The following is a 12,676-nucleotide window of genomic DNA, read 5'->3' as shown; positions in this document are numbered from 1 at the left end:
CACCACAACTTCCTTCCTCAACATCCTCTACTTCCTGCTTTTTCCACAGTCTCAGTATATCCTTCTTTCAAGAAGTTTCCCTGACCAGGTCTCTCACCTTATCCCTGCCCAGTATGCATCTCCAGGAGCTTGGTTCTTGTTTTAATTTCTCTGAGATCCTTCACTTCTTTTCACAATTTCAACTAATTACTTCTTTTTTTTTTTTTTAAGCAATGTAAGTAAATTTTATTTGCTAGGTATACAAATGATTTTGGACTTATAGAAAAGGTTACCCCAAAGATTACATTTTATTGCCTCAACCCTCTTTGCATCTATTAGCAAATTCATTTCCACATTCCTGATTGCCTGATCTTCGAATTCTCCAGTAACATCTTATTGATTCCCCCTTTAAGTATAGAGACAAAGAAAATATTTGATTTCTGTTCAATTTATGTAAGAGTTATGATTTGATCATTTTGAAGATTATACTTGAGCAGCAATTTAGCTAATGAAATGTGTGTGTGTGTGTGTGTGTGTGTGAAAGAGAGAGAGAGAATTACTAAAACCCTCCTTGCTCATTTTGTTAACATTTTTAACCATAAGTAATCAGCTGCCCCCACTGGGCTTTAGCTGTATCCACATTAAATCAGTATATTGAGTCTAATTTAGAAAGTTCATCATCACCTAGGTGAATTGCTTTGCAGTTTTACGGAGTTCAAGAAAGATCACGGAAGCTGGCGTTTAATGTAATTATAGAATAATTATTACCATTTGTAAAAGAAATTCCAAGCATAAAGCAGCTAGAACAAAACACTCTTCAAACTAAAGGGAGGTTGTGAAATGGCTAGTTGGTTCAATTGTCATTTCCTCCCACTCAAGGTGTTCGGTCCTTGAATCTTTCCCTTGCTTAGATGAGGAGCTGATTTCACAGGAGTCCTCTCAGTGGAAGAAGAAATGGTGCGAGATACTGATATTAAAAAGTTCATGTAATGTGAATTTGAGAATGCTGAAAAAATTGTCATCCCATGTGGAAATCCTGTGTTCATAAGAAAGCGCTGTAGTAAACAGTGTAATTCCAATTCAATCCTAGTCTTTTGTGAACTGCAAAAGGCATTAACCTCTGTTTTTGCTGCAGGCTTTCAAATAAATAGGTATGAGATAACTACCACTCATATTTTGGAATCAAAGACATTGCTGCTTCAGCTAATCTAACAGGAATCTAACGAGAGAGTTTGTACTCAATCTCGACTGAAGACAGGCATACCTGAACCCTTTTTAATTCAATCCAGTCTACATTTCTCCTTAAAATGTATTAATATTGCATGTACCCTGTATAATCTTTATTCATACCTTCCTGAATTATCTGGGGATAGGCACAGATTACAAATTAACCTCCCACCACTATTCCCTTTCTGCTAATAGGTTTTTCATTCACATATTAGATATTAAAAGTCAATTCTTACTGAAATGAATACCTCATAAAACCATTTTCCCATGTGGAAAGTGTGATAAAGTAAGAAGGTAGGCCAGAGATACAGTCTATTTTTCTTTGCTGTAATTACAATAGGATATATAAATAGTTGTTTGCAAAATCCATAAGAAATGGAATTTGTGGAATCAAAACTTTTTATTAAGTAGAGATACTTTTACATCTTATTTTTAAAATCTTAGAATATGATATTTATTTGTGTTTGTCCATTTTCTACCTGAACAAAATAGAATATAGAGCTTACTCTTTTTGATTACTGAGATCTTGCAACGTTATCCTTAATATTTTTTTTTTGGTTTCATATCCCATATTTAATTAATTCAGTGCAATTTCTGGGAGGAGTGGGTTTAGATCAAACAAGAAAAAACCTTTAACCACATAGAAAATAGTCATGAAGCAACCTCAACTAATTACTTCTTAACAGTAACCAGTTGTGTGAAGTCCGTGAGGGAGGGACCTTGTCTGTTCTTGTTATCACCAGTGTGAGCAACACATTTGTTGAAATGTGGGATAAAATGGAGTATCTCTTGGCATTTTCAAATCATTAACCCATTAACAAAACCTAACCAAGCCTGAGAATACTACCAAGGCATTTCATTAAGAATACTCAAGCAATAAGTAAATTTTAAGTCTTGAGAGTAAATGAAATATTTGTAAATAATGAGATAAAGTTTTTAATAGGAACAGGAATCTGCTTTTAGTTGTGCTATTTAGAAATACAACAGTATTATGCTTTTCATGCTTCAATTTTCTTTGATTATTGAGTTGCTTTGTTATTATTTTACAGAGTAATAAATAAGACAGTATCCACACACACACACACAAAAAGCTTCCCATGCTACTGAATGGGCAGAGAGGCTTTTACTAGAACCCCTGATGTTGATAAGTAAAAAGGTCAAACTACTGTTAATGAGTGGTGAATTTTATCTTCCTAAACATCTGCATGAATATGATTGAAATTATAGACATTAGAAGAGAAATTTGCGGAAAAATCAGAGATCTCTCCAACTGGATTAGATTCTACAAAAAAACTAAATTACTTTGCTCATTCTGGAAATAGACTATTTTTAAAATGGGAAACATTTCTACCATAGTATTATGTAGCCAATATCAACAAAAATTAAATACTATTTATAAGATTTTGATATTAGAAAACTAATCAAAGACCTTTTTACCAATCAGAACAGAGATAAGACCTTATTTTGTAATCAGATATCTCAAAATTAGCGAATAGATTCTTCACTGGCGTCTACTTAAAACTATCAATCTTTCCCAGCCATTGCTAATGCCTATAATCAAGGAGTAACTGAAATTTATTTTCTTTTCATTTAATCAGTGTGCTTTTGGAACAGACAGGTTGTGTTCTCTGCCATTTACAAACTCAAGAATTTAATTTAGAATTCAATAATTGAGTGAGATAGTATAATGACCTTTTATATAAATTCATCATTTCTTATCATTCCCAAAGCACAAAATGTCCCATATGCCGTAATCATTATTGTTTACTTTTCTGGAAGGTTTTTGTTTAAATTTCTATAACTCACCTAGGATTGTAAATCTGCCTTCAAAATACCGTATGAACAGTTTATTACTCCAGGCCTTATAAGAGCTCATAGCTGTTATTGTGAGACTTGTATGACAATTAATTTCACTCCCTTTTACTCAGGTTTATAAAGAAATCTGAGTACCTGTAATATCCCTTTCCAGGAAGTCTGAACATACTCTCATTTGCCTCCTGCTTTTCTGAAAAGATGAAACTTTGGATTTCAGAATTCATTTATCTCAAAGTCTCTTTCTTTCTTTCTTTTTCTTTCTTCTTTCTCTCTTTTTTTAAGATTTTTTGATGTGGACCATGTTTCAAGTCTTTATTGAATTTTTTACAATATTCCTTCTGTTTTCTGTTTTGTTTTTTTGGCTGAGAGGCATGTGGGATCTTAACTCCCCCACCAGGGACTGAACCCGCACCCCATTGGAAGGTGAAGTCTTAACCACTGCACGGCCAAAGAATTCTTCCTTCCCTCCCTCCCTTCCTTCCTTCCTCCCTTCCTTCCTTCCTCCCTCCCTCCCTCCCTTCCTTCCTTCCTTCCTTCCTTCCTCCCTCCCTCCCTCCCTCCCTTCCTTCCTTCCTTCCTTCCTTCCTTCCTTCCTTCCTTCCTCCCTCCCTCCCTCCCTTCCTTCCTTCCTTCCTTCCTCCCTCCCTCCCTCCCTTCCTTCCATCTTTCCTTCCTTCCTTTCCTCCCTCCCTCCCTCCTTCCTTCTTTTCTTTTCACCTTCCCTCCTTCCTTCCTTCCTTCTCTTTTTCCTTGGGGGTGAGAGGTGAGAGGAGAGAGAATGCACCATCTGAGCTGAGTTTCAAGGATTGGCAGTATTCTTTGTCCTATGTTTGTGGACTGCATTTGTATAAGCATGAATCAGTGATCCAAAAACATAATCAGTGAGCCTCTAATTTATTGCTTATCATGTTTTTCTGAAGAAGAGGAAACACATACTGTTGTGGACTTGGGGGTGTAGTCAGAGCAGCTATACTCTGGATGGCTAAATGGAGCCCATGTCCTTTAAGGGCTCCCAGGGCAAATCTGAATGGAAAGAGGAGCATTTGGCATTGTTCCTCACCGGTCAGGATGGCGCAGGCACAGCTCTGGGGCTGTCTCAGCACCCCGTTAGAGGGGCCAACCCATTGCTGCCTGCTGAAGCAGGCTAGCTTCTTTCTAGCTCTCCTTCTTTTCTTTCTCTCTGCTTCTGGCCCTACTCCTCTGCCTGTTTATTTCTCTAGGTTGTGTGTGTGAGTTTCTCAGGCACAGTTCCTGAAGAGATGATCTGATTCGTTAACTAACATTTAATACAGATTGCCATTATTGGGCAAAGTTTTGAGGCAATCCCCTCACAGCCTAGTGGTCTACCTCTATTTCTCCATAGAGTGTTACTGGCTTTTGAAGTGGGACAGTTCTTCAGATCTCTCCCCCACACTGCAGGATATTCACATCCCTGGTCCTGCCACTGAATGCCAGTGCACCTGCCCTCTTTAGGCACCATGCCAATGAAAAATAGCCCCCTCCCCATTTCCAAAGTAAGCTTTTGACCTGGGCAACCTTGAGAGTCCCATGGGCTCTTCTCTCTCAAAGCAGAAACAAAGGGAAAGATTTTACCTCACAACTGTAATTGAAATTTAGCTTAAATTATTATTTTTTTAAAAAACCCTGTCTTGGAAGAAAGATAAGAAAAGCGCCCTCTTTTTAAACATACTATAACATTTTTCTCAAGAAGCTGAGCTATAAGAGGGTCAGGGTTTTTCTTTGTATTCTTTGCATTTCATGTTTCCCTGCAGTATTGGTTCATTCTCATTAATCATGGTTTCTGAAGATAGCTAGTTCATTTGTCTCCAGCAAATAATCATCAGTAGTTTGTATTGCTTTACCTGTACTGGCTTCTAGAGACGGAAACAAACTGAGGTGTCTCTCGGCAGGCTTCTTTTTTACTGGGGGTGGGGGAATCTATGCAAGGACTAAAAGAAAACCATCCAAAATCAAAGCAGCAACAACACAGTTCAAATAAAAAAATCAAGGAACATTTTTTTTTTATCATTGCTCGTGGACACCTGTCCTTCCCGTCGGTCATCGCGTTTCCCCTCCTTGTATCCACACCCCTTTTCCTTCATACATGTTTCCAGTCACTTCCTTTCTGTGAAAAGTTGCTTAGCTTTTTAAAAAAGTTCTAATTTTTGCTTTTGCTGTTCTTTGTGTAAAAGTAGCAGATTGGATGGATGTGTACACTAGGTGTTTGAAATTCTCTGAAAATCCAGAGTGAAGAAACCAGGTGTGGAGGAGGCTCTCCAGCCTCTCTTGAGCAGAGCTTTGAGCTGACTGGAAGTGCTTAATCTGGATCATCATTTTCACAGTATTTTCAAAGGAGAGTTAAACGCTGTGCTTATTGGGAAATCTCTGTCAGTTGGTGGTTGTTCCGATAGGCAGCCAAATGAGGTGATTACCTTTGGGATTTTAGCATAGAAATCAAAGTAGAACACATCAGCAAGAGCCTCTTCCATTCCATCTTTAGAACCAAAACATTCAGTAGTTGAAGCAAGAGCTCTCCCTGACTCAGTGGCAAAATGTCTATATTTTTAGATGCCACTGCTTTTTCCTCAGATGCTCATTTTGTGAATTTCATTTCCTATTTCATATCAGACCAGTGGTTGAGATTGGTAGGTGGGTCACTAGACATGTTTTTGTTTTGCAGACATTATTTCCATTTCGTTTCTCTCTGTACTGTACACTTGCAGTAGTATGCAAACTGTGTGATACAAGAGGTTTCTGCCTTATTTCCACATGCAGAGTAGCTGGGTGTCCTCTGCCTGAGCATTTGGTTGTTCAAGCTCTGTCCACCTCCTAAACTGGCTACTGAGAAAATCAACTTCAACCACGTCAGAGAGTCTCTGGCAGCAGTTCCTAATAATTATTTATGCTTTGGGAATGCTTTTCAGCTCCTAAAACCTGTCTATTTCAGTTTGATTTTCTCAGTTTGTACAATATATGCATATCCTCTTTTTGCCTTTTGTCATCTCCCCACTCTCCAGTGTTTTGCTTTTTAATGTTCTGTAGTTTTGTATGAGATGAGCCTTGGGTACTTCTTGCTCAAGCTTTAATGCTTTGTAAATAAAATTGGATATTTATTAAAAAACAAACAAACAAAAAACCCTTTCTGACCTGAAAGTGTACTTGGGAACATAGAACTGAGGATAGCTCTAATTTTTCTTAGTGCAATTCTACCTGGAGAGAAGAAAATAAACTAGATCCATTCTGATCTGTGATTCTAGGTTAATGATGTAGCTGGGTTTTAGTTTTTCTTCAAGTTGTTACAAAATAGGCTCTTGGTCTCTGAATTGTATTAAGAATCCACCAAATTAATTGAAACATTCATTTTTCATGTCTTTTATATTTAGTAACCACCATACCATAAGGTTTGAAGGATAGTACCCCAAGAATTGAGTTGGAATAAACCTAGCATTTAAAAAATTTTAACCTTAATTTTGCAATTCACATAAGCATTAGCTTGAACAGGTCACTTCTTTATAATTGATACTCCAGAACTTCTAACAGTTACTTGAAGAATGATTTATTTACTTTTAAAAACATAAAAACCTAGGCAAATCCTCTTAACTATATCAACGTTAACCTAAAGAATAACAGAAAATGCCTTAAGCAGCCAAGTTTTAGATCCATGAAGGAAACAATTCTTAAACAATGAGTGTAGCTGATGGGTAGAAAGGTATTAAATGTCTCAAGCGCCTTTTGGTAAAATTAAAGATGCTGTCACCATCAATTCGTGCTGGAATAGCACTGCCTCTCCAGGGGCATTTGGATGCTGTGTCGGGAGTACATTGGTATCTAGTGTTGAGGCCAGGAATACTAAATCTTGTTCAATATGCAGAATAGTCCTGCAGAGCAAAGAACTGTCCTGCCTGAAAGCCAATGGTGCCTGCACTGAGAAATACTGTGCTACCTCTAATAGCAATAAACTCAAGTTCACTACCTGGGGAAAAGAGCAAGTTAGTCTTTTTGTCGTCAAAATTTAGCACCTTGTTACAATGCACATGAAACCCAGACACTGCTCACTTGTCTTCTGAGCTTCTCCCTGCTCCAATCATTTTCCCTCACCTTAAAAGGGCAGGAGGGAGTACCAATATAGGGTCAACTATTTCCACTGAAATACTTTGCAAATAGTATTAAGGAAAACTTTAGAGCCGCTAGTGACATATTCCTTTTTTTTTCCCCTTCTATCTAGTCAGTCGCCAATCCTTCAATGTAGTCTTTGAAATGATCCTCATGTTTCTTTAAAATGATGCTTGTGCTTCTTTCTCTCTCCCCTCCTCATTCACTCTTCTTCCCCATAAGTCTCTGCACTTATCCGCTGAGCATCTGGATGAAAGAAACAGCCTTCAGAGTGGCCCATTCTTAGGCTAATTCCTTTCCTAACAAGTCCACCTCCTCCCTCCAGCTGCTGCTAGATGTTCCCTAAACATCTTTTCCTCACCTTGTTTTTTACTCAAAAATCTTCAGTTGAGGTTCTATATCCTATCACCCCTTCATCATTACATCAAAACTTATTAAAGGTATTGGCACTTTTTCATCTTTGTGTTTCTTTCGTCTTTTTCATCTTTTTATTTTCCACTGTGTCAGACATGAAACAGATGCTGAATATATACTTAATTACCATAAAAATGGAGATTTGTTTCTCAATTTTTAAGATTTATGTCCAATCACTTTTTTTTTTTTTTGCGGTACGCAGGCCTCTCACTGTTGTGGCCTCTCCCGTTGCAGAGCACAGGCTCCGGACTCGCAGGCTCAGCGGCCATGGCTCACGGGCCCAGCCGCTCCGCAGCATGTGGGATCTTCCCGGACCAGGGCACGAACCTGCGTCCCCTGCATTGGCAGGCGGACTCTCAACCACTGCGCCACCAGGGAAGCCCCCCGATCACTTCTTCTTTTTTTTTTTTTTTCCAATCACTTCTTAAAGCTGTTTTGTTTTCTTCTTCAGTCCAAGCCCTTATTAATTTCATTTCCTTTGTACTCTTATGATATTACCATAGCAAAGAATAGAACACTTAGTTTTCTATTACTCGTGATTTGTTATTGTTGCAAAATATTTCTGCTAATTCATTAGCTCATAAACTACATACTACTGAGCAAATGGCAGCAACACTCCAACAAGTCCACAGATAATTGTTTATTGCTTTGCTGAATAACAATTCCACAGTTTGTCTCTACCAAATTACATCATGATGTAAAATGGGTGTTTGGGGCTTACAGATCCTTTTATAATGTACCTGGGGCTTACAGTATAACCCAATCCTTAATACAAGTAATAGAAGACCTGTCATAAGACTAAGGAGAAGCCTGTAAAGTTAATGGAAGTTTCCCATTATAGGCCATGAGTCTTAACAACAGACCTTTCAGTTAGGACATATGAAAAAGAAACAGAAACAGAGCTAGATAAATGGTGTATCAAATTGTATTAGTTTATATGTAATGAATCTTTCACTTCTGAGTTTGTTTTTGCATCCAGATGACCCTTGAACACTCATTCACTCTCAGTTTCTAAGCAAAGTTCTCGATTAAAGACTGCTTCCACATCTGCAGAAGTTCAAACAGTCTACAAGTCACAAGTTCTTTATATGCATGGATCTGTTATGCAAATGTTCTAGAATTATTGTTTTGACCAACCAACTTTACTCTTTAATTTGATATACAAAGGTGCTTTGCCTGCAAATCCCCAGGATTCTTTTTTTTTTTTTTTTTTTTTTTGCGGTACGCGGGCCTCTCACTGTTGTAGCCTCTCCCGTTGCGGAGCACGGGCTCCGGACGCGCAGGCTCAGCGGCCATGGCTCACGGACCCAGCCGCTCCGCGGCATGTGGGATCTTCCCAGACTGGAGCACGAACCCGTGTCCCCTGCATCGGCAGGCGGACTCTCAACCACTGTGCCACCAGGGAAGCCCCCCCAGGATTCTTTAGAAACAGAACCAGCCCTGAGAACAACCACGCCTTTAAAAATATTTCCATACTTTATTTCTTCCTATCTTTTTTAAATAAAGAAGGAAAGCATTTTTAATCTCCATTCAGTTACATAGAATTGGAACACTGCTATGTAACAGAAATCATCATACTAATGCACAGAAACTGAAAGTCAAGCAACTTTGGTCGAGGCTGAATTGAATTAAGTGTTGATCTTGTAAACATTTCCATAGGAGGTAGCCATACACATTTGACTTTTTGTCAAATAAGGGATAGTAAACAATGATTCTGAGATCCTAATAAATTAAAAGTATTTTAAAAGCATTAAATAAATGTTTCTCTTTTTTAAAAACCAAAAGTGAAACAGCACACAGATTTTCAATAAATTAAGAAGTGAAATATTAAATCTTCAGAGTTGAAATGTCTGCATCTTCAAAGCTCCACTGGTTCCATTTGATAATGTTTGAAACTATGATTAATAACGGGACCACATTCTAAACAACTTGTGTGCAAGGCAAACTCTGCGAATATTACCATTCACTATGGTGTTGTCCATAGTTTTACACCGGTGACCTGAAAAACAATACCGTGCCACTGGATATTCCATTTTCTTTCTCTGACAGCGGTCTGAGTAGATAGCATGTGAGCACTACAGACTTTTCAAGTTTCAACCCCTACCCAACAGTGCTGGCTTAAGTGCCTCCAGCTGCTGTTCCCATGAACACAGTGTTGATTGGTGGTAGAGAGGATGCCATTTCTCTACCATTTGCTCCATGGGAGTCCAAGGTTTCTTGAACTGGATATTGATTGGAAGTTCCATACATACACTGGGATGAGGAGGAAGGATTCGGGGTTTGCAAGCTGGATGCTGTAAGGGAAAATATAATCATCAATTGAAAATTGACTGACATTTTCTTTTTTCTGTGCCACTCACTTTACGACTTGTGCATTGAGCACATATATCTGTACTAAATTTGAGTGTGTATGGTTTCTCAGAGCAATGCTCATCTTTTCTTCCATTTCCCCCCTTGCTATTCTCCCACAAATTTTCCTTCAGCACATTTCACAAAGAAAATTCAATTTCAAACATAAATTCAGACAACTGTATCACCAAAATATATCCCCAGTCTACGTTCTTTTTCCAGCTGCACCTCCACCACTGTAGTTCAAACCACCATCTTCTCTTACCTGGACCAACACAGCAGCCTCCTAACTAGTCTCATGACCCTCACCCTGCAGAGAACAGCCAGGATAATCTTGCTGATGTGTGTATTAAATTGTCCCTCTTCTCAAATGCTACAATGACTTCCCATTACTCTTAGAACAAAATCCAAGCTCCTTGCTGTGGTTCATAACATCCTAGATGAATTGGTCTCTGCCTTCTGATTTATTTTACTCCCCTCTCTTCATACACTGTACTCAAAACACATGAGCCTTCTTTCCGCCCATTGAATTTTCCCAAAATGGTCCCATTTCAGAAACTATGCAACTTGCCATTTCTTCTGCCTGGAACTCCATCATCAAATCTTCACATCATTGCCTCCTTATCACTCAACTTGCAACTCAAATATTTCTGCCTCAGGAATCCTTTCCGAGCTGCCTTACCTAAAGCAGCTCCTCCGTTACTATTTGTCATTTTACCCTATTTAATTGACCTGAGAGTAACTGAAATTATCTTTTTAATGCATTTGTTTATATTTTCATTGCCTTATCTCTTCCTACTGGAATGTAAACTTCTTACAAGCAGGAACTCTGACCTGATTACCACCATAACCTCACACCTAAAATGAGGTTTGGCACATAATAGTAGGTTCTCAAAACTTTTTACTAACTGGCTCGCTAGCACTACCTTTCCTGCATTTTTGGTTCCTGCCTTCTCAGTGCTGTTTTTCTTCTTTTTCTAAGTACCATCATCTCTGTCACTAAAAACCAGGCTTTATAATTAAGGAAATATAATTATAGGTCCTAACTCCCCTTGTGCCACTCATTCACTTACTCTATTCCCTCTTTTCACGCTGAAGCCCTCTTTGCAATTTACTTGTAAGCCAGCTCTGACAACTAAAGCTTAGAATCTGTCCTACACCCAAACTATGTTTCATCAAAGCATCCACTATCACTACAAGTAAACAGAACTAATGGTAACAATAGCAACTCCGTACATTTCAGTCTCACAGTGAGGAAACTTCCTGAAGTGGAATTTTCTGCTTCATTAGAGTAACCCAGAAGCAATGACCATCTGCAGATAGCATAAGATGATAGCAGACTCTGCTCAGGGAGCATCTGTGATGGTCATAGGAAGGGAAGAAGTGCTTCCTATTGAATTATTGGAAAAACACACTGAGTGAGGAGAGATGCAATGTATTTCATTTTCCCTTATGCTCTGTTTGGGTGTCAATGCCCTCTACTTATGCTAATCTGAAATCAGTTCCATTGGAAGATTTCAATCATCTCATTTAAACATTAACACTCCGCCTTGATACTTACGTGGATATAATACTCGCCCTGTGATACCTTATTAGCAGGTTTAGAAACTAAATCTATGCATTTGTTTCTGCCCCTTTTTTCAGCTCAGTGATGTAATGAGTTCCTACTATGTGGCAGACTCTTTGCTGGGTGTCGGTGATGCATCTAGTACAAGTGGCCGTATTTTCTTAGGGACAGCAACCTGGCTGGAATAAGAAGCTAGGGGACTTCATGGCAAACATACAGTTTTGCTCATTTTTACTTAAAATGTATGTTCTAGAATAAGAAAGCAACATTTTCTACAGAGGTATCTAATCACATTTTACATACAACTGAGAAAATTATAGTAACCTTCATTACAAGTCACCATTTTTTAAAACTTGGAGTGGTTTTAGGATACTGATGGAGATTATGGGGTCCAAAGACAGCTCTTGGCACTGGCCCTGCTTCCAACAGTGAACAAGAGAAAGTGAGAAAAAGATGTCATCATTGCCCTTGTAAAACTTAACAGATTTTTGGACTGCGTTTGACAGGTTACCTGAATTTTTTGCATACATAATAGATTCCAGAGATTTGTTTTGGAAAGAATACCAGATCTAGCAGTAGGTTGCATGGTGACATGTATATAGAGAAATGGCAAGGCTTTTACTAACAGATTCAGAAACATAACTTCAGATCCGAAGTGATAAACCAACTGTGGGAACGTGAGTGCCCAGTTAACACTGCATAGCTGAGGTTAACAACTTTTAAAGAACGTTTTCAAGAAATGTTAATATAATTTACCTACTACAGGAGTTCGACATGCAACTGCAGCTGGTGTGTCTGCATAAAACGAGCTGGTCTGCTTTCTACTACCATCGTCTAAGAGGTTGAGTGGATCATGGATGTCACCATAGGGAGGCAGGGAGCGAACACTGCTGATGACAGAAACATGCTGATTCACCATCGATCCAAGTCTGTGAGACTCTGGGTAGTTCACATTGCTTCCGTAGTACCCTACAACAGAAAACGGTGAGAATGTAGCGTTAACTTATTACAAGTAATGTTCCAGGAAGATAAACAAAAAGGACAAGGTAATAGGATAGAGCCCTAGAGATAGCATACTGTAAATATTACATTTACATCTACATTTACAATATGGTTGGATTTGTGCTTATAGATAGATATGGTTCATTATGTTGTTTTTTGTTTTAAAAAATACATAGGCATTATCATATTATCAAGTCTGAGATGGAAGAC

At 38.5% G+C, this 12,676-nt stretch overlaps 1 protein-coding gene and 1 long non-coding RNA gene across 9 annotated transcripts in view; one reads left to right on the top strand and one right to left on the bottom strand.

Moving 5' to 3' along the window:
- Positions 1 to 12,676, top strand: part of LOC117314488 (uncharacterized) — a 206,081-nt gene that overhangs the window by 186,539 nt on the left and 6,866 nt on the right. For all 6 annotated transcript variants that reach the window (XR_012324801.1, XR_012324800.1, XR_012324798.1 and 3 more), the window contains exon 4: positions 12,230 to 12,448. This is a non-coding gene — a long non-coding RNA (uncharacterized lncRNA). The remainder of the gene's footprint in view (positions 1 to 12,229; positions 12,449 to 12,676) is intronic.
- Positions 8,592 to 12,676, bottom strand: part of RFX6 (regulatory factor X6) — a 57,339-nt gene continuing 53,254 nt past the window's right edge. For all 3 annotated transcript variants that reach the window (XM_073789527.1, XM_073789526.1, XM_019929215.3), the window contains 2 exons: positions 12,221 to 12,433; positions 8,592 to 9,842 (listed from right to left, as the gene is read on the bottom strand). In XM_073789527.1, the coding sequence (XP_073645628.1) occupies positions 9,667 to 9,842; positions 12,221 to 12,433 (389 nt within the window). In that variant the 3' untranslated portion in view covers positions 8,592 to 9,666. The remainder of the gene's footprint in view (positions 9,843 to 12,220; positions 12,434 to 12,676) is intronic.

Source organism: Tursiops truncatus, chromosome 12 (genome assembly GCF_011762595.2).
Source record: "Tursiops truncatus isolate mTurTru1 chromosome 12, mTurTru1.mat.Y, whole genome shotgun sequence".
Classification (NCBI taxonomy): Eukaryota; Metazoa; Chordata; class Mammalia; order Artiodactyla; family Delphinidae; genus Tursiops; species Tursiops truncatus.
The sequence above is the reverse complement of the archived record's forward strand: the minus strand, read 5'-3'. Positions and strand labels throughout refer to the sequence as shown.